Raw genomic sequence first — 12,843 nt, 5'->3', positions numbered from 1 at the left:
GCGTTGAAAAATCATAATCGGTCGACCTCTAATCTGGAGAGATACTGGGTGTGCAGGCGTTTGGTCCAACCCTGCTCAAACACACCAGTCAGCTTATCAAGGTTCCTGTTGAGCTGATATCTTACAACATGATTGTGTTAGAGCAGGGCTGGAGTAAAAGCCTGCACCCCCAGCAGCTGGAATCTCCTGGAGGATGGTCACCCTGCAACATTACATTTATAACCAAATACTGTGAGCAGCCCTGCCAGAGACCGGACTTGAACCCGATCAAACATCTCTGGAGAGACCTGAAAATAGCTGCGCAACGACGCTCCCCATCTGACCTGACAGAGCTTGAGAGGATCTGCAGAGAAGAATGGGAGAAACTCCCCAAAAACAGGTGTGCCAAGCTTGTAGAGTCATACCGAATAAGACTTGAGGCTGTAATTGCTGCCAAAGCTGCTTCAACAAAATACTGAGGAAAGGGTCTGAATACTTACATAAATGTGATATATATTTATTTTTTTTGCAAACATTTCTAAAAACCTGTTTTCCCTTTGTCATTATGGGGTATTATGTGTAGATTCATGAGGGGGAAAAATGATTTAATCCAATTTAGAATAAGGCAATAACATTAAAAAAACGATTTAATCCAATTTAGAATAAGGCTGTAACATTAAAACAACGATTTAATTCAATTTAGAATAAGGCTGTAACATTAAAACATCGATTTAATCCAATTTAGAATAAGGCTGTAACATTAAAACATTGATTTAATCCAATTTAGAATAAGGCTGTAACATTAAAACAACGATTTAATCCAATTTAGAATAAGGCTGTAACATTAAAACGTGTAAAAAGTCAAGTGGTTTGAATACTTTCTGAAGACACTGTATATCCCTACTTTACAGTGGGAAGATCCCAAGACCACACACACACAGGCCCCTCCTCTGGGCAATAAAGTAAACACTGGCTTCCAGGGGAGAGTGTGTGTTTGTTTTGGCTCAGAAGCTGTAGTGTGTATGTGCGTCTGCAGATGGTTCAAACAATAGAAGAGGTAGGAGAGATGAAGAGGAAGAGTGAAAGACGTATGAAAGGAGGAAGAAAATAGACAGGAAAAGTTAGATAAAAAACGTTGAAACTCAAATCAAACTGTAAAGCTGTACAACTATAGAACTATAATCAAACAACAGTAGAACTAACTGAAACTATAAAACTATAATCAAACAACTGTAGAACTAACTGGAACTCTAGACCTATAATCAAACAACCGTAGAACTAACTGGAACTAAAGAACTATAATCAAACAACCGTAGAACTAACTGGAACTATAGAACTATAATCAAACAACCGTAGAACTAACTGGAACTATAATCAAACAACCGTAGAACTAACTGGAACTATAGAACTATAATCAAACAACCGTAGAACTGGAACTATAGAACTATAATCAAACAACCGTAGAACTAACTGGAACTATAGAACTATAATCAAACAACCGTAGAACTAACTGGAACTATAATCAAACAACCGTAGAACTGGAACTATAATCAAACAACCGTAGAACTAACTGGAACTATAATCAAACAACCGTAGAACTAACTGGAACTATAATCAAACAACCGTAGAACTAACTGGAACTATAATCAAACAACCGTAGAACTAACTGGAACTATAATCAAACAACCGTAGAACTAACTGGAACTATAGAACTATAATCAAACAACCGTAGAACTAACTGGAACTATTGAACTATAATCAAACAACCGTAGAACTAACTGGAACTATAGAACTATAATCAAACAACCGTAGAACTAACTGGAACTATAATCAAACAACCGTAGAACTAACTGGAACTATAGAACTATAATCAAACAACCGTAGAACTAACTGGAGCTATAGAACTATAATCAAACAACCGTAGAACTAACTGGAGCTATAGAACTATAATCAAACAACCGTAGAACTAACTGGAACTATAGAACTATAATCAAACAACCGTAGAACTAACTGGAACTATAGAACTATAATCAAACAACCATATAACTAACTGGAACTATAGAACTATAATCGAACAACCGTAGAACTAACTGGAACTATAGAACTATAATCAAACAACCATATAACTAACTGGAACTATAGAACTATAATCAAACAACCGTAGAACTAACTGGAACTATAATCGAACAACCGTAGAACTAACTGGAACAGTAAAACTATAATCAAACAACCGTAGAACTAACTGGAACTATAATCGAACAACCGTAGACCTAACTGGAACTATAGAACTATAATCAAACAACCGTTGAACTAACTGGAGCAGTAAAACTATAATCAAACAACCGGAGAACTAACTGGAACAGTAAAACTATAATCGAACAACCGTAGAACTAACTGGAGCAGTAAAACTATAATCAAACAACCGGAGAACTAACTGGAACAGTACAGCTCTACAACTAGAGCAGTGGGTCCTGATCTTTTAACTGTTCCACCAAAGGATTTTTGCTCCCCCCCCCCCCCGCAGATTTTAGGCCTATGGTCCCATGAGACTTCTCAAGTACCTCCTGTGGATAGGCCAAGTACCACCAGAGGTCCTAGTACCGCTGGATGGGAAACGCTGAACTAGAGAACAGTTAAAACTCCAATCAAACAACCTTAGAACTAACTGGAACAGTGCAACGATACAACTGTAAAACTATGTAAATAGGTTTAGAACTGTAGAACTATGTATATAGGTTTAGAACTGTAGAACTATGTATATAGGTTTAGAACTGTAGAACTATGTAAATAGGTTTAGAACTGTAGAACTATGTAAATAGGTTTAGAACTGTGGAACCTAAAAACTATACAACTAGAGAACTAGATAGCACACACACCCCGCCCCCTTCTCTCACTACACATCCCTCCTCTTCTCCGTCTCTCTCCCCCTCTTCTAGTCCTCCTCTTCCCCCCCCCCCCCTAACAGTAACAGCATGAGAACTGCCAAGGAGAGGGGGAGGTTAGGGGAGAATATAAAAACACACAGTATAAACTTGTCCAACTAGATCAGTGGCTCCTATTACCACGTGAAGGTCCAATGTTTTTGTTTTGGGAGTGTGTTAGTGTGTGTGTGTATGTGTATGTGTATGTGTTAGTGTGTTAATTGTTGTGGGGGGTGTTACAGTAGCTAAAGTAGCAAGCATGAAAAAGGCCACAGTGTGATAGGAGTGAGGGAAGGGGTGTGTGTGTATGGGGGAGTGAGTGTGTGTGTGGGGGGGGGAGTGAGTGTGTGTGTGTGGGGGGGGAGTGAGTGTGTGTGTGTGGGGGGGGAGTGAGTGTGTGTGTGTGTGTGTGTGTGTGTGTGTGTGTGTGTGTGTGTGGAGTGTGTGTGTATGGGGGAATGAGTGTGTGTGTATGGGGGAGTGAGTGTTTGTGTGGGGCCTAAGGGGGAGCTCTGAAAAGGAAACCAGTGAGTGGAGAGCAGGAGGAAAAACACAGGCCCAGGCGAAAAAAAACAAAAACCTGAGGTTGGACCAATCAGGAGCCTGCTAGCGGCTGCCGTGCCATATATGGCTTGTGTACACATACTATGACACCGGAGGGCCCACGTGGTGCAGGACGACACACACACCACCAGGGGGAGACAGACACACAGGGAACATGCTGGAATACTTCCTCTCTCTTTCCAGGGTTTTTTCTGACTCTAAAAGTATGGGGCGAGTGTTCAGGCGCTTATATCCAAACAGTAAAGAAAATAATAATAAAAAAATATATTAAAATAAATATATATATATATAATAATAATAATAATAATAATAATAATAATAGGAGAAATGTTTTCATTGTAAAATTAAACGACTGAAAGCAGATATAAAGTATGTAGAAAAGATAGAGCTCTATATTGAAATAAGATCAGGTTGTTTGAGAACGTATTTTACCTTTATTTAACTTGGCAAGTCAGTTAAGAACAAATTCGTATTTTCAATGACGGCCTAGGAACTAACAATCACCAAAATAAAACTAGACAATCAGGGAGAATCTGAACGTGTTGGTGTGTGCGTCCTCACCTGAGGGTCCCTGTCGGAGAGGGCAGCGGGCTGACCAGGTGTCGCAGGTCATCATGGTGCATTGTGGGAATGCTGATCTTGAGGGGGGAGATGTGGGGGAGGAGGGTGAGGCGGGGCGGGGGAGACCGCTGCTCCTCCTCTCTCAACTCCTCCCCAGACAGCAGAGAGGTGAACTGGATTTTTATCACTGTACTGGGGAACCTGAACACACATCTAGAGGAGGAGAGGAGATGGGGAAGAGGAGATGGGGAAGAGGAGATGGGGGATAGGGAAGAGGAGATGGGGGGATAGGAGATGGGGGGATAGGAGGTGGGGAAGAGGAGGTGGGGAAGAGGAGGTGGGGAAGAGGAGATGGGGGGATAGGAGATGGGGAAGAGGAGATGGGGGATAGGAGATGGGGGATAGGGAAGAGGAGGTGGGGAAGAGGAGGTGGGGAAGAGGAGAGGGGGAAGAGGAGGTGGGGAAGAGGAGAGGGGGAAGAGGAGAGGGGGAAGAGGAGAGGGGGAAGAGGAGAGGGGGAAGAGGAGATGGGGGATAGGGAAGAGGAGATGGGGGATAGGAGATGGGGGATAGGGAAGAGGAGAGAGGAGAGAGGGAAGAGGGAAGAGGAGATGGGGAAGAGGAGATGGGGAAGAGGAGATGGGGAAGAGGAGATGGGGAAGAGGAGATGGGGAAGAGGAGAGAAGTTAGTTCAGTATATGTTAGAGTTACTAGACATCTCTTCATTAGAACACTTCCTACTCCTGGTAGTGCAGGCTTTAGTTCCAACCCAGCAATAACTTACATTTGGGTATGTCATTTCAGGTGAAAATTGTAAAAAAAAAAAATAAAAAAAAAAAAAAAAAAAAAAAGGGGAAAAAAAGGGGCGGATCCTTTTAACACACCTGGTTACACCTGTGTGTGTACAGGACTCCAGACTAACATTTTCCCCTGGTGGTACTGGTGCCACTAAGTTCTTCAGTTGGTGGCACCAGGTTAGTATACAGACAGAGACAGAGAGACAGACAGAGACAAACAGAGACAGACAGTTCCGTTGGCAGCTGTACCTGCCCCACACTTCCTTCTGAAAACACACCTGGGTCAGAACAGCAGCTGTACCTGCCCCACACTTCCTTCTGAAAACACACCTGGGTCAGAACAGCAGCTGTACCTGCCCCACACTTCCTTCTGAAAACACACCTGGGTCAGAACAGCAGCTGTACCTGCCCCACACTTCCTTCTGAAAACACACCTGGGTCAGAACAGCAGCTGTACCTGCCCCACACTTCCTTCTGAAAACACACCTGGGTCAGAACAGCAGCTGTACCTGCCCCACACTTCCTTCTGAAAACACACCTGGGTCAGAACAGCAGCTGTACCTGCCCCACACTTCCTTCTGAAAACACACCTGGGTCAGAACAGCAGCTGTACCTGCCCCACACTTCCTTCTGAAAACACACCTGGGTCAGAACAGCAGCTGTTCCTGTTCTACTTTCAAAACGTGTGACTGGAAAGGAGGAGATGCATCTCTAATTGATGCCATTCATTTAAATGATTTTACATGACATCATAGAATTAAGAATCCTGTTCCTCATTACAACAAAAACAATTATTAGTATTGTCCTCTGTGTGATCAGCTGACGCTTGGCATTGCGGCACGGTGATCTTAGGCTTGTGTACGGCTGCTCAGCCATGGAAACCCATTTCATGAAGTTCCTGATGAACAGTTATTGTCCTGACGTTGCTTCCAGAGGCAGTTTGGAACTCTGTTGTGAGTGTTGAAACCGAGGACAGACAAAACAAATCAATAATTATGCGCTTTGCGCTCCTTTCCTGTGAGTTTGGATCTCCCGAGTGGCGCAGCGGTCTAAGGCACTGCATCTCACTGCTGGAGGCGTCACTACAGACCCTGGTTCGATTCCAGGCTGTATCACAACCGGCGGTGATTGGGAGTCCCATAGGGCGGTGCACAATTGGCCCAGAGTTGTCTAGGTTAGGGTTTGGCAGTCATTGTAAATAAGAATTTGTTCTTAATTGATTTGCCTAGTTAAATAAAGATTAAATGAATAACATTTTAAAAATTGTGTGTCCTACCACTTCGAGGCTGAGCCGTTGTTGCTCCTAGACGTTTCCACTTCACAATAACAGCACTTATAGTTGACTGGGGCAGCTCTAGCAGGGCAGAAATTTTACAAACTGACTTGTTGGAAAGGTGGCATCCTATGACGGTGCCACGTTGAAAGTCACTGAGCTCTTCACTAAGGCCATTCTACTGCCAATGTTTGTCTATGTAGATTGCATGGCTGTGTGTTCAATTATTACACACCTGTCAGCAACGGGTGTGGCTGAAATAAACGAATCCTCAAATTTGAGGGGGTGTCCACATACTTTACCATGTATTATTAATGTATATATTAACCCCTTCAGATATGTTTTTTGGGTGGATAATGTTTTATTTTTTATTTTTTACTTGCTATGTATTAGTGCCCTGTTGGAGCTAGAAACACACGTATTTTGCTGCACCTGCAAATCTGTGTACGCGACCAATAAACTTTGATTTGATAGGATAGTAAATAGCCGTCATGCTGATTTGAGTGACTGTTTACATTCTGTGTTTACGGGACGCAATGTCGCCACCACCGTCCGTCAAACCACTAAGATACAGTGAGTAGCTTGCTAACAAGTTAACTCTAAATGTGGCTAATGGTTCAGTTTAGCTACACTGTACAGTCTCCTAAAGACCTTCCATAAGACTGTTCACGTCTGCAATGGATTTACTTTAGCTAACAGGTAGTTAGCTCGTATCTTCCCAATGTAGGTAACAAGTTAGGAGACTGTGGCTATATTTTTCAATGTCGGTTCTCAATGCGAATGGCTAATGTATAGAGTAGACAACAAGTTAGTTTGCTAACTTACAGTAGCCAGCTAGATGTGAATGTGGCAGGTGTTTGTTTATGTAGCTTAGCTAGTCAAAGTTAGCTTAACTAGCATGCTAATGTTGCTAACTTACTCTCGGGGCAGTTGCAGGGGTGGCGCGCCTCTCCTTTGGAACACGCCGTCCACGAATACCCCGTTCTTGCCGAGGCAGCGCAGCGAAAACCCGCACGGCTCCTCGAAGGTGATCTGGAGGTGCCTCCGAGAGATGAAGCTGGAGTGACCCATGTTTATGTCCACGGAGCCGTGCGACGAGTTACGGCCTACAGTCACTGTCCGCTGCCGCATGACGAAATCAAAGTCCCGGCCTTCGAGCCTGGCCAGGGCCCGAGGAGGGGACGCGAGGCGAGGAGGCATTGCGCAGCCCCGGCTCAGGACCGAAGAGCCCGAGAAGGTGAAATTGGGAGGGTATGCGGGTGAGGTCACCCCGACTCGAACAGGGCTACACGGGGCAGATTGCAAGGCCAGTAGGGCTCGAGCTCCGGTGTCGTCCCGAAAGTCTGCCATCTTATTTTTGGGGGGTGGGGTGGGGGGTGAATACAAACACACTCGACACACAGGTCCCAGCAACGTGAAGGGTTATTGGACAGGCCGCTCACTAGCTCCGTCGCTGTGGGAGAGACACAGAAACAACATGGATTCTGGCCGCGGCGAAGACCCGGGGTGACTAAGGAGTGTGATCCGGAAATGGAGTTAGTTCGAAAAAGTTGTCTCGACCCTCGGTCCAATAACACCGATAAGAGAAGCTGTAAACATCACATTGTTGCTGCTCAATATCACCCCCCCCCCCCCATCCTATAACCCACTAGGCCTATTTATGTGTAGCATTGTTCAATACCAGAAGTACCAGACTAGGCCAATAGTATGGTATTATTGAAGATGTTAGGCATATTGGAATCTTATTTAACAATATTATCTTAAGATTCAATTTTTTTTGGTGTGTATTTGTTTCTAAACGGGAAAAGGAGGCTTTGGACGAGAGAGGGTTAATGCTCGTTTCCAGGAACCGGACGACACGTGCGTGACATATGGCATTGGTTCCGGGCCAGAATGAGAAATGTTTTTTAATTTGAGCCGGATTACTTGTTTGGTCACTGCTATCCCCGACGGTTTCTTCGTAATATGAAGGTGAACTTTTCACTCTGTGAAGGAGATAAACTTCGTGACCAGAGATTCTCTGCACTGTGTTTATAAACGCGGAAAGTACAAGAGAACTGGAAAGTGTGGAGAGTGGATCAGTAGTTTGGAATGGGACCAGGCGAGCTACCGCCCTAACGAAAAAATTGATTGCAGTCAGTGCAGTATAACTGTAGTTAAAGTGAAGTCTAACTGCTGTATGTTGCAAATACTGCGTACAAAATAACACTGTTTTTATTACTTTTTCAATAGAGTAATTTTACTGCATCCAAAAATACCACAGTTGACTGATGTTACTGCACTTTTACTGCAGTTTCAAAACTAATATTTTTTTTAGTAAGGGCAGCGCTGTGTATTTACATCCACACGAGGGCGGTATTGGGATCGGAAACGAAACGTACGTGGATGACCAAGTCTTGACACAACAATGAGGCTTAACTGAATAAATTAGAAATATGTATTGATCAATCAATATATATATATATATTGTGTGTGTGTATGTATGTGTGTGTGTGTGTGTTATTAAAAAACAAAAAAAACTCAGTTTTAAGTGAGAATGGACATTGGTCTGAAGCCCCCCAAAAAGATAGGAAATTAACATGAGCATCACAATGCCTCTTCCACCCATGCTCTACCAAGGGGTTTCCAGCAGCTTTGACCTACTACAGTAGCTCTGCTGGTCTATTGTACTTTAAAACAATGGGTTTCCAACAGCTTTGACCTACTACAGTAGCTCTGCTGGTCTATTGTACTTTAAAACAATGGGTTTCCAACAGCTTTGACCTACTACAGTAGCTCTGCTGGTCTATTGTACTTTAAAACAATGGGTTTCCAACAGCTTTGACCTACTACAGTAGCTCTGCTGGTCTATTGTGCTTTAAAACAAGGGGTTTCCAACAGCTTTGACCTACTACAGTAGCTCTGCTGGTCTATTGTGCTTTATAACAAGGGGTTTCCAGCAGCTTTGACCTAATACAGTAGCTCTGCTGGTCTATTGTGCTTTATAACAAGGGGTTTCCAGCAGCTTTGACCTAATACAGTAGCTCTGCTGGTCTATTGTACTTTAAAACAATGTGTTTCCAGCAGCTTTGACCTACTACAGTAGCTCTGCTGGTCTATTGTGCTTTATAACAAGGGGTTTCCAGCAGCTTTGACCTACTACAGTAGCTCTGCTGGTCTATTGTACTTTAAAACAAGGGGTTTCCAGCAGCTTTGACCTACTACAGTAGCTCTGCTGGTCTATTGTACTTTATAACAAGGGGTTTCCAACAGCTTTGACCTACTACAGTAGCTCTGCTGGTCTATTGTACTTTATAACAAGGGGTTTCCAACAGCTTTGACCTACTACAGTAGCTCTGCTGGTCTATTGTACTTTATAACAATGGGTTTCCAACAGCTTTGACCTACTACAGTAGCTCTGCTGGTCTATTGTACTTTATAACAAGGGGTTTCCAGCAGCTTTGACCTACTACAGTAGCTCTGCTGGTCTATTGTACTTTAAACCAAGGGGTTTCCAGCAGCTTTGACCTACTACAGTAGCTCTGCTGGTCTATTGTACTTTAAAACAAGGGGTTTCCAGCAGCTTTGACCTACTACAGTAGCTCTGCTGGTCTATTGTGCTTTATAACAAGGGGTTTCCAGCAGCTTTGACCTACTACAGTAGCTCTGCTGGTCTATTGTGCTTTAAAACAAGGGGTTTCCAGCAGCTTTGACCTACTACAGTAGCTCTGCTGGTCTATTGTACTTTATAACAAGGGGTTTCCAACAGCTTTGACCTACTACAGTAGCTCTGCTGGTCTATTGTACTTTATAACAAGGGGTTTCCAACAGCTTTGACCTACTACAGTAGCTCTGCTGGTCTATTGTACTTTATAACAAGGGGTTTCCAGCAGCTTTGACCTACTACAGTAGCTCTGCTGGTCTATTGTACTTTAAACCAATGGGTTTCCAGCAGCTTTGACCTACTACAGTAGCTCTGCTGGTCTATTGTACTTTATAACAAGGGGTTTCCAGCAGCTTTGACCTACTACAGTAGCTCTGCTGGTCTATTGTACTTTAAAACAAGGGGTTTCCAGCAGCTTTGACCTACTACAGTAGCTCTGCTGGTCTATTGTACTTTAAAACAAGGGGTTTCCAGCAGCTTTGACCTACTACAGTAGCTCTGCTGGTCTATTGTACTTTATAACAAGGGGTTTCCAACAGCTTTGACCTACTACAGTAGCTCTGCTGGTCTATTGTACTTTATAACAAGGGGTTTCCAGCAGCTTTGACCTACTACAGTAGCTCTGCTGGTCTATTGTACTTTAAACCAAGGGGTTTCCAGCAGCTTTGACCTACTACAGTAGCTCTGCTGGTCTATTGTACTTTAAAACAAGGGGTTTCCAGCAGCTTTGACCTACTACAGTAGCTCTGCTGGTCTATTGTACTTTAAAACAAGGGGTTTCCAGCAGCTTTGACCTACTACAGTAGCTCTGCTGGTCTATTGTACTTTAAACCAAGGGGTTTCCAGCAGCTTTGACCTACTACAGTAGCTCTGCTGGTCTATTGTGCTTTAAAACAAGGGGTTTCCAGCAGCTTTGACCTACTACAGTAGCTCTGCTGGTCTATTGTACTTTAAACCAAGGGGTTTCCAGCAGCATTGACCTACTACAGTAGCTCTGCTGGTCTATTGTGCTTTAAACCAATGGGTTTCCAGCAGCTTTGACCTACTACAGTAGCTCTGCTGGTCTATTGTACTTTATAACAATGGGTTTCCAGCAGCTTTGACCTACTACAGTAGCTCTGCTGGTCTATTGTACTTTATAACAATGGGTTTCCAGCAGCTTTGACCTACTACAGTAGCTCTGCTGGTCTATTGTACTTTAAAACAAGGGGTTTCCAGCAGCTTTGACCTACTACAGTAGCTCTGCTGGTCTATTGTACTTTATAACAAGGGGTTTCCAACAGCTTTGACCTACTACAGTAGCTCTGCTGGTCTATTGTACTTTAAAACAAGGGGTTTCCAACAGCTTTGACCTACTACAGTAGCTCTGCTGGTCTATTGTACTTTAAACCAAGGGGTTTCCAACAGCTTTGACCTACTACAGTAGCTCTGCTGGTCTATTGTACTTTAAAACAAGGGGTTTCCAACAGCTTTGACCTACTACAGTAGCTCTGCTGGTCTATTGTACTTTATAACAAGGGGTTTCCAGCAGCTTTGATCTACTACAGTAGCTCTGCTGGTCTATTGTACTTTAAACCAAGGGGTTTCCAGCAGCTTTGACCTACTACAGTAGCTCTGCTGGTCTATTGTACTTTAAAACAAGGGGTTTCCAGCAGCTTTGACCTACTACAGTAGCTCTGCTGGTCTATTGTACTTTAAACCAAGGGGTTTCCAGCAGCTTTGACCTACTACAGTAGCTCTGCTGGTCTATTGTTCTTTAAAACAAGGGGTTCCCAGCAGCTTTGATCTACTACAGTAGCTCTGCTGGTCTATTGTACTTTAAACCAATGTGTAGGCAGGTTGCTTAGGATTCAGAACCTTCTCAAACAGCCCGATTCACACTCTTAGAGGAGGTGCTTCCACAATAGTGTGATTTGTACCACAGACAAGGTCAAGTATTGGATTCTTCACACACCACAGTAAGATCCCATTACGTTACCTTTTCATGACTTTTTTTGGGGAAATTCAATGAAAGCATGTTTTGCTATATCGATAGATATATATCACACACAAATCCACCATTTTTTTGTGGATATAAAAAATATAGATATAAAAAATATCGATAGATACCACACTAATTTTTTAAACAAAAATATAAACACATTATGTAACAATTTCTAAGATTTTATTGAGTTCCAGGAAATCAGTCAATTGAAATAAATAAATTAGGCCCCTATCAATGGATTTCACATGACTGGGAATACAGTTTTTTTTAAAGGTAGGCGCGTGGATCAGAAAACCAGTCAGTGTCTGGTGTGACCACCATTTGCCTCATGCAGCGTGACACATCTCCGTCGCATAGAGTTGATCAGGCTGTTGATGGTGGCCTGTGGAATGTTGTCTCACTCTTCTTCAATGATTGTGGTTGAAGTTGCTGGATATTGGTGGGAACTGGAACACGCTGTCGTACACAATGATCCAGAGCATCCCAAACAAGTTCAGCAAGCATTTCATTTTCTCAGGGCTGCCAATTATTTAAGAAAGCTTGGAGTGAGATTTACTATGTGAATTTCATTGCCCCCTGGCACAATCCCTAGATCGGGGGACTGGGGGTCCTCCCCCAGAAATAATTTACTGTTTTAAAGCTCATTTCCTGCAGTTCCCTGAATTTTGACATGTCTATGACCAGGGTGGAGAATCAGGTATATTCAGGATGCTTTAAACATGGTCTATGACCAGGGTGGAGAATCAGGTGTATTCAGGATGCTTTAAACATGGTCTATGACCAGGGTGGAGAATCAGGTGTATTCAGGATGCTTTAAACATGGTCTATGACCAGGGTGGAGAATCAGGTGTATTCAGGATGCTTTAAACATGGTCTATGACCAGGGTGGAGAATCAGGTGTATTCAGGATGCTTTAAACATGGTCTATGACCAGGGTGGAAAATCAGGTGTATTCAGGATGCTTTAAACATGGTCTATGACCAGGGTGGAGAATCAGATGTATTCAGGATGCTTTAAACATGGTCTATGACCAGGGTGGAGAATCAGGTGTATTCAGGATGCTTTAAACATGGTCTATGACCAGGGTGGAGAATCAGGTGTATTCAGGATGCTTTAAACAT

At 43.2% G+C, this 12,843-nt stretch overlaps 1 protein-coding gene across 1 annotated transcript in view; it reads right to left on the bottom strand.

The window, feature by feature from the left end:
* The window catches only part of LOC120042127 (forkhead box protein K1-like), a 30,564-nt gene extending 23,019 nt beyond the window's left edge, over positions 1-7,545 (bottom strand). Inside the window, exons 1-2 of the mRNA XM_038986984.1 lie at positions 7,015-7,545; positions 4,026-4,238 (exon numbers count right to left, since the gene is read on the bottom strand). Of these exons, the coding sequence (XP_038842912.1) occupies positions 4,026-4,238; positions 7,015-7,445 (644 nt within the window). The 5' untranslated portion in view covers positions 7,446-7,545. The remainder of the gene's footprint in view (positions 1-4,025; positions 4,239-7,014) is intronic.
* Positions 7,546-12,843: the final 5,298 nt, after the last annotated feature.

This window comes from Salvelinus namaycush, unplaced genomic scaffold, assembly GCF_016432855.1.
Source record: "Salvelinus namaycush isolate Seneca unplaced genomic scaffold, SaNama_1.0 Scaffold62, whole genome shotgun sequence".
Classification (NCBI taxonomy): Eukaryota; Metazoa; Chordata; class Actinopteri; order Salmoniformes; family Salmonidae; genus Salvelinus; species Salvelinus namaycush.
This window is presented reverse-complemented; position numbering and strand designations above follow the sequence as displayed.